This window comes from Bison bison, unplaced genomic scaffold, assembly GCF_000754665.1.
Source record: "Bison bison bison isolate TAMUID 2011002044 unplaced genomic scaffold, Bison_UMD1.0 scf7180017864038, whole genome shotgun sequence".
In the NCBI taxonomy this organism is placed as follows: domain Eukaryota; kingdom Metazoa; phylum Chordata; class Mammalia; order Artiodactyla; family Bovidae; genus Bison; species Bison bison.
The window spans coordinates 1,632,884-1,644,641 of NW_011494610.1; the positions used below are offsets into that span (position 1 = coordinate 1,632,884).

Here is an 11,758-nt window from a genome sequence, read left to right on the forward strand (position 1 = left end):
TCAAAGGGACACAGGAGCCAACTGAAAATGCTCCCAGTGGCCAAAGCTGGAACAATTTGAGCAACAAAATAAGTAAGTAGTACTGAACTATAACCCAAAGTATAAAACAGTTTATTTAGTCCTGCTGATATAAATAAATGGCTGAACAAACATATGAGGAAAACAAGACAAATCTCCCACACAGAAGAATACAAAATACTTTATGTAGATATTCTGGCCTTCGGGAGATGGGACGTGGCTCCCCACTCTGTAAATGTGGGCTGGGCACTGTGACTTCCTTCCAAAAAGGAAAGGGAAAAACCTGACAAGCATCCCCTTGGCCAAGTGACCAAGGTCAACATCACCAGTGGTAAACTATATTCACAGTACATACCCTTGATATGATGTGATGAAAACGGCACTTTAAAGCCTTCCTCTCAGAAACCCGTAATTCCAGGCTACTCCAGTCCAACCATGAGAAAATTATTATCCCCAAATGAGGATCATCCTACAAAATACTGCCAAACTAGCAAAGCCATCAAAAACAAGGAAGATTTAACAAAATGTCACAGCCAAGAGGATTCTAAAGCAGACACATCACTTAAATGTCATGTGGGAGCCTGGGTGGGGTCTTGGAACAGAAAAGGGATCTTAGTGGAAAAAACTAAGGAAATCTGAATGAAGCACACCAATTCATTAATTGTGACATATGGACCAGACCAATATATGGTGTTAATAAGAGAGGGGAAACGGTGTGTGTACCTGTGTGTGTGTGGGGCGGGGGCAGGAGGTACTATGGGAACACTCTGCTTATCCAGAAAGCTAAAAACTGCTCTAAAATGAGGCTTATTTTGAAAACCTATCAGAAAACAATGGAAGGGCTCCGTGGACTGGGTGGCCACCGAAGGCCTCCCTGAGGAGATGACGTCTGAGACGGCTGAGATGAGAAAACTAGGCAGCCGGACCCAGGCCGGCATGCTCCCAGCAAAGGGCCCCCAGGAGAAGATGGAGCGGGGGGGAGGAGGAGCGGGGAGCTCAAGTGAGGTCAGGCGCACAGAGCGTCCCAGGTAAACAAAAGAGAAGGAAGCTGAAGGGCTCAGGCTAGGCAGGACGGTCACAGTGACTGCAGACTGGAGCCTGAGGGCGCTGGAAGGGCAGTGGAGGGACTCAGCAAGAGCAGACAGATTCGATGGACATGTTTTTCCAAGATCACCCTGGCTGCTGTTGGGAGAAGATGGGGAGGTGCAGATAAGAAAGAGGGACAGAGATGATCCCAGAGTGATCACACCTCGGGCAGCCCAGACATAGGGTGAAGGACCAGGAACGTCCAGGGGGTCTGCAAGATGAGAAGTGGGGTCTCCACACACAGACGGACGGGCCTGAGCAGGCTGATAGTCCCCAGTTTGGACCCTTTTGGAGAACGACTAGGTTCCGGGCCCTTCCAGGCCCCGAGTGTTCAGGAAAGAAGCACCTCCTTGGAATCAGAGCCTCGATGTGGTCCGATCCCATCCTACACTGACCACCTGGGAGACATTAGCACTCAGAGCCTCAGTTTCCTCATCTGTAAAATGGGAACACGACCTCCCACATCCTCCCAGGTTAAGAAAAGGCTCCTGGACCCTCCAAGCACAGCCTGCATAAATGCCGCCAGCATGCGTTATCTTCACAAGAGAAGCCCAAGGTGGAAGGACTCTTGGAATCTAACCCAACAGCCCATTTTACAGATAAGAAAACTGAGCAGCAGAGCCAGAAAAGTGTCCAAGTGATGCACAGATCAAGCACAAAGAGCCCACCTCCAGCTCCCATTCTCTCGAGTTTCTTCTCCACAGTCAATTCTGACCACCAAGGGGAGCTGGGACCTGCTTCCCATCGGCAGCTGTCTCCGGACACCTTTTGTTCAGATTCCCCTGCGGCTCTGCTGCTGGTCTAGCCTGAGCTGGGTGGGGGCTGTGGGGAAGGGCAGCAGGCCTCAGACTGGGCCTTGTCTCCCTCCCAACATCCTCTTCCCGCTCCCCAGGCACTGACCACCCACCCGGGCAGCCCAGCCTGCCCACCTCTTTGAACCAGGCCAGACCCTATCAGGCTGGCCAGACCCAACAACAGCCACCACCAGCTGACCCTCCTCATCACCCAGAACGACAGGCTGTCTTATAAAAACCCTCAAAAAGCTCTGTTGTCTCAAACCCCTTTATGGAACCACATTTTGTGAAGCTCGTGAGCTGGAAAGGAGTCTTTCTGGCCGAGTCTATTCTCATCCTCTGTCTAGCCCTTCCCACCGCCCCCAGCACAGGTACCCAGTGACTTGTCGAAGGCATAACAACACCATGGTACAACCACTTAGTTTGGAGAGGAGCATTTTCATCAACCTTCTAAAAGCACCCCTAAGGCAACGTGGATAACTGCTTCCTTGTAGGAAACCTAGTAAAATCTCATACAGACCAAACAAAAAGTTACCAATATCACAATTAGAAGATCTTTGAGGCACTCTAACACAGGATTCTGAACAGAAGCACACACCGGTGTTTACTCTGACTCGCAAAATTCTAACACTGGCCCCAGAATTCCAGGAGGTCCTAACATTTTCCTTTATTCACTAACCAAGACCACCGTTTTCCAGGAAGTGGATCACCTTCGTTCCACCTTCGCAATTCCAAAGAGACCTTTTATTAAAATCGGAAACCAAGAAGCGGCTGGAGATGCCCGTTGCTTCTAGAACATGCTTTATTTAAATTGATTCCCAAAAGTCACCCTGCAGAGAGCTAGCCAGCCATCCTCAGTCATGACACACACCACGTAAGACCGACTGTCAGGACAATTCCCAACAGGTCAGAACACCTAGCCAGACATGCAAGGGAAAGAAAATCAGGAGGAGATTTCTCTATAAATGAGGGTCATCCATCAAAGGCGCCAACCTCTCAAAATGGGAGGAGTGTCGCAACCTCGGCTCGTAAGCCACACTTGACTGCACTACAACAACAAGAAAAAGGAATTCCAATTTCCTCCTCTGCTCTGGAATAGATAACACAAGGTTTTTACTTACCTTTGGAGCGGGTGGAAATATCCATGCCCTCTACCACCTCCTGTTCTGTTTTTATTTCCTCTTCAGCCAAGCTGAAACAGAGCAAATTATGTTCACGTTTTAGGTAGACTGAGAACTTGCCCCATGGGGGCATTTATTCAGAAGTTCTAACAACAAAGCCACCTTTTTAAGACAATCCCCCATCCTTAGATGAGGCACGGGGAAAGAAACCCACATCTGATTTCAAACGAAGTGTTAAGATTCCTATAGGGGTTTTTTAAAATAATAGTTTGTTCTTGAAGTCAAATGACTATTCCAGTTGTCATGCTATTGGGGGATGCAAAAGGCTTTTTTTAAATGAGACACACAGTTACAATCTACCGCCCTGGACCAGTGAAAACCCAGCCTCTGAGTAAGTTTCTTGTTAACACTGGGTTCAGGCTGGAGATGGTTTTCAGGGTACTTGGAGTTCTGATCTCTTTGAGTTCTGCAAGGCAAAGAGTATCTTTGCAGACCTCCCTGCTAAATCTTAAAATTCCCCAATGAGGCAGTGATGAGGCAGGGACATGAAAATACATACATTAAATCACAAAGTAGAAAAATATGCCTAGGCTAGAGGCAAAAGGCCTGGCTTCAAAACATTCAAACCACCAGCATTTAGCCCAGGAATTAAGATTGGGGTCTCCACACTCCCAGCCCCTGGGATGTTTCTTCTCTGCAGCAGGCATGGCTTAGAGAAAGTATTCAGCACTCTTCTGAGCTGTGACTAATTATCTCCCCCCTCCAAAGTGGAATGAGGAAGGATTATTTAAAAGACAGGCTGAGAGTTGGGGGTTGGGACAAGAAGTAGGGAAAACCAGGCCCCTTCACCAGAATCTTCTCTCCCTCTCTTGGCCAGAACTCTCCCCAGCTGAACAAAGTGCAGGCTATTTCCATTTTTCCCATGGATACACATACACTTCTCAGGCCACGCCAGGAAGATCTGCTTTTAAAAGTGCCAACTATTTGAGGTGTTAGAACTTTCCAAACATTCAGCTGACAACAAAGTGATAAGAATTTGAGCAATTATTCTACATGCATTTCCATCGGACTGTGGTTCAACAAGAAGAAATGAGTGCATCTCCAATTGAGATGGCTGAAATTTTCTGGAAGCCTCAAGAGCCAGAACAAGAGGGAGGCTGGGTAAGGCAGGAAGAATCAGAATGTCCCGCCTGTGTTTTGTGGTCTGGGACAGTGATGAGACAAAGTCCCAAATGGCTTGGAACCTCAGGGTCAGGTGGAAATGCATTTAGGAGAGTTCAGTGTTTGGTGAGACTAGATAGAAAAAGGAAGAGATGAGAGCTCAGGACCTAGTTAGAAGAACTTGGAGGCCTCCAACTTCACTGGTCTCAGCAAAGAGAAGAAAGAGAAAGGTAGTTTACTTTTAAGCCAGAATATTAACACATTTAGGCCTCTGATATTGAACCCTGTTGACAATTTCATTCACACTGCATCTGTAGGGAAAGCTTGGGACAAACCACCAGAGAAACAACAGACATGTTGTCACAAGCGGTTTTCGTCAGAAGCCAGCGCCTCTGAAATTAAACATGTTGCTAACATGCAATAATAGAACAGTGATTTGTGGCAGGTGATTTTAGCACGGGTACTTTTTCTTCCAACTTAAGAGGCAAACATTCTCAACTTCGAAACACACCCCCTGCATGTAACACACCCAGTCGAATGGATGCTGCTGATGGTTTCTTGCTTGGGGTGACTGGAAATAAATTTTAACAGAAAGCCCCAGGCGGTCCCTTCAGAGAGGGGGGAAAATGGTCAGCTTCAAAAGCACAAAGAGCAACCTTGATCTTTCTAGCAACTAGAATTCTGTTCCCCTCTCTAGCACGAAGTATGTGAAATACTAAACTTCTTGAAACTGATCCCATATTTTGAGTGATGGAAGAAACGCTAATCTGGTATCCAACCAAAATGTTCGGTGGTGAAAAGAAACAATTATGCATTTACAGAGCCTACCCCTCCTCCCCCAAACCCACTTGAAGGATTTCTGCAGTGATGAAAACATTCAAAGGTGTATTGATCACGGAGGAGGGCTGCATTCAAGAGAACAATTATTTGGCTTGTAACAGCCTAGAGGAGGCTGAATACTTCAGGGAGGAAAGCTGCTGAGAGGCTAAGAAAATGCAAACTAGCAAAGGGGTAGCTATTTGCTGCAGAGTTTAAGATAATCAATGCTGGAGCAGAAAAGGGGAAAAAAAGTTAAGCTGTTTTATCTTTCCAAGTATTACAAAGTGGGCACCATAATCACCTAACTCCAACAACAGCACCACCAGCTTTAGCCAAGGATTTGAAGGACAACAATTTCAGAAAACCATCTTTTTCACAGATCAGCAAGCCATCCTTTCAAAGGGAACTCATACATGCGCGCGCGCGCACACACACACACACACACACACACAATAACTTGTATTTGACTAAAGGAAACTGCAATGTCTATGCATTTAAAGGGCAAAAAAAAAAAAAATTCATTTACAAAAGACCAGAATGCAAAATTAGTCATTTTGAATAGCCACATCTAAAGGGACTTCCTTTTTTCTACACCACTGATCTCATTTTTTTTTTTTTTGCTTTTTTGGTTTAGTGTTAAGTACTAGTATGTTGTTAGGTGGGGGGAAAATATGAATATTACATCAAAAGTGGTGGTGAGAAAAGATTTGTACCTGTCTGAATGCCCCCACAGATCTCGGTCAATTTAGGTTAAGAACTGTTCAGTCATTTGGAGGAAAACAAAAAAAGCAGTCAAATAATAACTGTTAAGAAAAAGAGGCTACGTCTGGAGAAAAGACGTTGAACTCTTGTCATTAACACATTAAAGTCTTACAAAATACACAGCATTTTTCCTTCCATATCTGCTAGCTTCCAGCAACCCCGATTATTTAAATCCAAAACAATGGAACAAGCAGTCCTTGTTTCAAACTGACATTACTTTTTTTTTTTTTTTTAGGTCGGCTGGGGGCCCGCTAAGGGAAAGAGTAAAATTAGCTGAAAATCAAACAACAGCCTCTCACCCCAACAGGAAAATACCCCACCAACTAGTTGTATATACTGTATGCTCCCACCACCATCCCCTCTTACACTCACAGGTTCGCCTAAGTCACTTGCCCCTGGATTTCACACACTGATACATTTCAGGCAATTAAAGAAGAAATAACCAGCCCCTGCACAACCAAGACCATCCCATCCCGCCCAGAAAGAATAGAAGATTTCTCCCCCAATGCCTGAGCAAGAAAACCTCTGCTTACTTAACCTGCATGCACTGGAAAAGACCAATTAAAAGTTGCAGATGAACTGCACCTCCAGGATGTTTTAAGCCTTCTGATTATTAATTCTGAAGACTCAAGGCTGGTCCGTAATTCCCAGGAATCCCATCCCCTCCACACTTCCAGTAGAGAGAGAGAAAAGAGAAAAAATAGCTAGTTTGGATAGAAAACTGCCTGGAAACACAATGCCCAGATATTTCTTTTCCCCAAGTGCCCTTACTATTTGACTTTTAACCAAGAATATCTAACCCCTCTTAGAATATATAACCAGCATGCACAAGACTCTGGGTCTACAGCTGAGGACCATCACACAGCAATTCAAGAATCATGCAATCAGTAGAAAGGACTTTTCCTTCAGCTTTTTACTTTCATTCAAAATACCAAACTGGTCCAGGCTGTAAGAAATATTTCATCCCCAAGATACAAACATCTTTCCTCTTCCAGATCACAAAAGAGGGAATATCAAAATCCAAACACCATGCTTCCCTAAATCTGCAATTAATTTCTTTAAAAATGGGGGGGGCGGGGGAGGGAGGGAATGGTTAGCAGCTTTATATAAGCACTCACCTAAAACAGGCAGAGTCATCGGGAGCTAAGCTATTTATGCAGGATTCTTAAAATGGCGTCTGGCAACACTGCCTCATTCCTGTATTGAAGCTAAAATGGTAGCAGTTTGTTCAATAGCTGTAGCTCTGGCTTAAGCAGCCCTGCTAGTTTCAAAGCCACCTTCCTAAATATCAGAACTAGGAAAAAGCTCAACCAAAGGACACCAACAACCAAACGTTTAGAGGCTTAAAAAAAAATCTGCAGTGACAGGGGGAGTTTGTGAAGTCACAGGTTCCTAAGGAAAACCCTTCTCTTTCAGATCCTGAGCCTTCAACGTGAGGCTCTACAGTGAGGCCCCCTTACCCTCGAATTAGGTGGGTGGAAGGTTAAGAATCAGGCAGCCCTGTGGCATAAAGTGCAGACGGACAGGTGTCTGCGCAGACAACAAAAATCTTAAAAGGGCACAGGCTGGGGAGGGGGAAGGAAGCCCATTCCCCCTTGCTGGTAGATTAGAAACCAGCCTTGCATCCCTACCAAAGAGGAGCTGGGGAAAATGAAAAGTGCGTCCAGGGCAGCAGGCATCTGAAGGGCTGTACCCCAGTCTGAGGCCAGAGGAAAATAAAAAGGCCATTTAATAAGCCTGGAAACGGCCCCCAACACCCAGCCAGTCCTAAGACAGTTAACATCAAGGAAAAGACAATCCGAGTCTGCAGAGGAGAAACAACAGGAAAACCTCCCCCTTAGCCAAGGCGCAAAGAATACTCACAAATTAATTTTTGTCCACCCCCAACAGAGCCCTCAAAATTAACCATGGGTTTAGCAAAACCTGCTTTCACAGGCCGAGCTAAGAGCCTCATAGTGGATAATGTAATTTACGGTTACAGGTCTGAGCATGGCCTCAGAGTTTTCAAGGTGACTGTTTTGGAGCTTCAGGAGAGAAAGGAGGGCAGAGTGCCCAACGCTGTGCCAGGGCGAGGACGGGCGGCTGGCTCCTGGCCGGCCGGTAGGTAGGTAATCTTGATGAGGAGGGACAGGCTGGCAGCCCAGTTCGCTGCACTGCTGAAATGGCTCCTGCCTGCTTGTTTATCAGTAAGCAGAGTGGGGCGGAGGGGGAAGGGCGGCCATAGCCTTAGCAACCTGAAGCCAAGGGTGAATCCTTACTTGCTTCTGCCTTTGCAAGCAAGGCAAGGGCTGGCTTGCTACACTGACTCTCCCTTCCTCCTCCTCTGCGGTGGGGTGACCAGGGCACTTTTGCAGGTATCCTTCTTTTCAGGGTCAAAGCAGAGGTAAAGCCAGACCTAGGGCTTTCCAGCTGACAAATGTCTGTGGCCTCTGCCCAGGAGACAGAAGGGGAAAAGGAGTCAAGAGAAACAAAGAGGTCACACACGTGTGAGGTGGCTGGACTTTGCAAAAAAGAAAAACCTACCTTTGCTTTCAGGTTTTGCTGGGTTGCTGTCACCCCGCTTTCTGAAAGAGTGACTCATCGCCACCGGCCCCCCCCGCCCCCATCTCTCCTGTTTAAAACCTGAAGCCATTTCCCCACTGTTCTCCCCGGGTAAGAAAAAGGGGAATGTTTTGTTTAAAATAAAAGGGGTAACAAGAAAGAAAGAAAGAAAAAAAAGCTATTGTTTTCATCTCTAATTTATAATCCAGGAGGCCCCATTGTTGCTTTTCTTCCTGACTCAAATCTTTGAGCTGTTAATTATAAAAGTAACTAGACTCAGCTTCAGCAGGCAAATCATGATCCTATGCAGCAATTAGAAAAACTCTGTAGAAAGTTTACTGAGTGATTATATATAATTAATTCTTAGTTACAGACAGAACATTGACCATTTTCTGGAGCTAATAAAAGCAGTTACTCCCCCTCCCCCACACGAATGCCACTTAATTTCCCAAAGCAGAAAGTGAATCCATCCTGGAGGGTCTTGAAGGGAAAAAAAAAAAAGAGAGAAAGAGAGGAATCAAAAGCTCCAGTGTCTGTGTTTGTTCCTTGCAGCTGTGCATCCTCTTTGGGGATTGAGGCAGAAGGAAAAAGGAAAACAGCCCAACAGTTCTGTTCCTCCCTCTGCAATTTACAAATGTGGCAGAGAGAACCCATCTACCTTGATGTAAAAAAGAAAAGGTGGGGGGAGGGAGATGCCCTAGGCATGGAACCTAGGGGATGCTTCAGCTCAGCAGACCTCCTTTTCCTAAAAGGAACAAAGATGGTAGAAATTTCCAGAAGGCCTGATCTGGGTCCGGCCACTGCAACTGTCAATCTGTAACCTTTCCTCCAAGTCTATTGGCTCAAAAGCTGGTAAGAGGAAGCCCATTGGGCTGCACGGTGAGGCAGGTCTGCTGCCTCTTACCTAGTCCTGCTGCAATGCAGACATTTATTTACCCTCACCCCCTACCCCGAGTGAAAGCTGGAAAACAATACTACTTTGAGAGCAATTAACTTTTTACAGACTCATGTCTGCTGCTTGGCCACAGTACCAGAGGCAAGAGGCTGGCTTGGTCCAGGGCTGAGAACTTGCTGGGGCTGCACATCTGAAAACAGATCTTGGCTTTGCAAACCTGTGGGAGCCATTTTAATGCAAGCTTTTGGAGGACAAGTGCCCTGCCCTTAGGTCTCCTTCCAGCCCAACAAATACACTATTATGCAAACACTGACGGCAAGAAACCAGCAGTCTTGTGATTAGATACTGCGCCTATGAACCTCAATATGTAATTTTCATTTACAGCCAGGAGATAAGAACAAAGAAAAGAGCTAAAGTGTCTGAACTTTCTGGTGTGGGGTACAAGCACACAGTTCTAAGTACATTTCATCATTAATGGCCTGTCTCTTTACTCTGAGAAGCTGGCCTGTCTTACACAGACTTTTCTCACGCTTAGAATGAGGTACATTCCTCGTTATTAAATGACCTTTTCCCAATGGGTTCTCAAAGGTGGGTTGCTGAACACCACTTTAAAAGAAAGACTACTGACTCCATAAAGTTGGCAAAATACAGCAACTGAATATACTTCCAGCTTTTACAGTCCTGGATTGGTCTCCAGGCTGGAAATGTATGAAGTGGAACGTCTAGGGAAATTCTGAAGCGAACGCTAAGCAAGAAGCTACTTTTTTGACTCTGAAGTTCTAGCTGCAGCCTTGAGAGATCAAGGGGAAATGTAAAAAGTAAGAAATAAATCAGAAGTAAAGGCAGGCGTGCATACAGATGTGTGGGGCAGGCTTGGAAAAAGGCCGGGTCTGGGATGTACTGAATCCTGAATCAGACCAAGTTTGGCGGTGGGTGGGATTTTTACAGACATGTTAAGTATCTTAAAACATAAGTACTGACACCACCCCCCACACACACACACCACCACCCCAGCTCCTCCCCCCTACCCCCCCCTGCTCTGTGACTCTAACACCAAGCAGTTTCCTTACATTTCACAAGCAGATTGCCTCCCCAGAGTTTTCTACTTAATATCCAAACAAACCCAATTCAAGGTCTCCAGTCAAGTCACAATGAACTGAACAATTTCTCCCTGTCTGAGGGTAAACAGGAAGTATAATCTTCAATCCTAGACCCAGGTTATCAGGAAAAACAGTGGATTCAAACAGTCACCTGAAATCAAGACTCTATTTAAAAGCCCTCCTTGGGTTCCTGCTCATTAAAAAAAAAGCCCCCAACGGCTGGAGCCAAGACCCCCCTGTTACAAACAGACCCCAAATGTTCGCCAAACTCTTTATACATGGTCACAGAAATGGATTGCTTTACTTACCCAACAAATGTTCAAGCAACCGTCTCATTTTTCCACAGTTAAGAAGAGAGAACAGGCTGGCAGATTTGGGACTTGATCAAAAAGGAAATTTTTTTAAACAGTTACACGGGATTATTAAAAACACACACACAACAACAACACCACAACCCAACCACTGAATATGGAATGCTGTCATGAGCCACAGACGTGATTTTATTTCCTCTGCACTGTATCACACAGGAGGACAGAGGGTGATACAATGTAAAATGAGGAAAGGAGAATGAAAAAGCAGGGGAAAGGATACATGAGTTCACTGAAAACCATGCACTAGGAGAAAACGAAGGGATTCAAAAGACTCCTCAGATTTATTGCAGGATGTTGTCCAACATCTTTCCCCCCACAACCTCCTACACTCCCCCCCCACCCCCAATCCCCATCCCTACTCCAAAAACTTCCTCCAAAGCCTAGAAAACACTTTCAGAAACATTTGCTGGCTGTAGGCTGGCTTTGCAGAAGAACACTCTGTATCAACAGAAGTCAGGAAAAAAGGCTGAACAATGTAGTTTCAAGTGAAGAAACCCTGCAGGAAGAGAAAAGACCATAGGGAGACACCACCACCCACCTAGGCCCCAGGACCCAGGATCTGTCCTTAGCGCTGCTCTTCTGCTGAGGCCTTTGGTTCTGTTTCAAACACACGTCCTCTCTGGCCAGCACTGAGTCCGGCCTTCCCAGCACCTCTTTGGAGGTAAACTTGCCTGCTTTGCTGTCTGCCATGAGCTCTCCTTGGAGGGGAGCCTGCTTGCTTACCTTCCATTTTCTTTCCCCAGCAGGCATGTGACACAAGAGAAGACAATAGTACAGGGTTGGGGGGGGAGGGGGGAACTGCTCAGAGAGAGAGAGAGAGAAAGAGAGAAGAGGGAGGAAGGAAAAAAAAAAAAGCTTCTTTTTTGGCAATACCAGGATCTAGCTTCACACTCTTCTAGAAACACCATGTCCTGGTGGAAGAAAAGGTGTGCCAGGCCCTTGCCAGTTTGCAAAATCGAGCTCTGGCTAATGGCTACTTAGCCATGTGACCCAAGAAAGCAAAAAAAAAAAAAAAAATTTTTTTTTCTCTCTAAACAGTTCCAAGTTAACCTAAGTGCTGTGGGGGTGAGTGTGGCACGGTCAGCCACAA

The 11,758-nt window shown here is 45.9% G+C and overlaps 1 protein-coding gene across 1 annotated transcript in view; it reads right to left on the reverse strand.

Moving 5' to 3' along the window:
- The window catches only part of ZMYND8 (zinc finger, MYND-type containing 8), a 124,228-nt gene extending 112,843 nt beyond the window's left edge, over positions 1-11,385 (reverse strand). The window contains exons 1-2 of the mRNA XM_010835118.1: positions 11,207-11,385; positions 3,020-3,090 (exon numbers count right to left, since the gene is read on the reverse strand). Of these exons, the coding sequence (XP_010833420.1) occupies positions 3,020-3,090; positions 11,207-11,358 (223 nt within the window). The 5' untranslated portion in view covers positions 11,359-11,385. The remainder of the gene's footprint in view (positions 1-3,019; positions 3,091-11,206) is intronic.
- Positions 11,386-11,758: the final 373 nt, after the last annotated feature.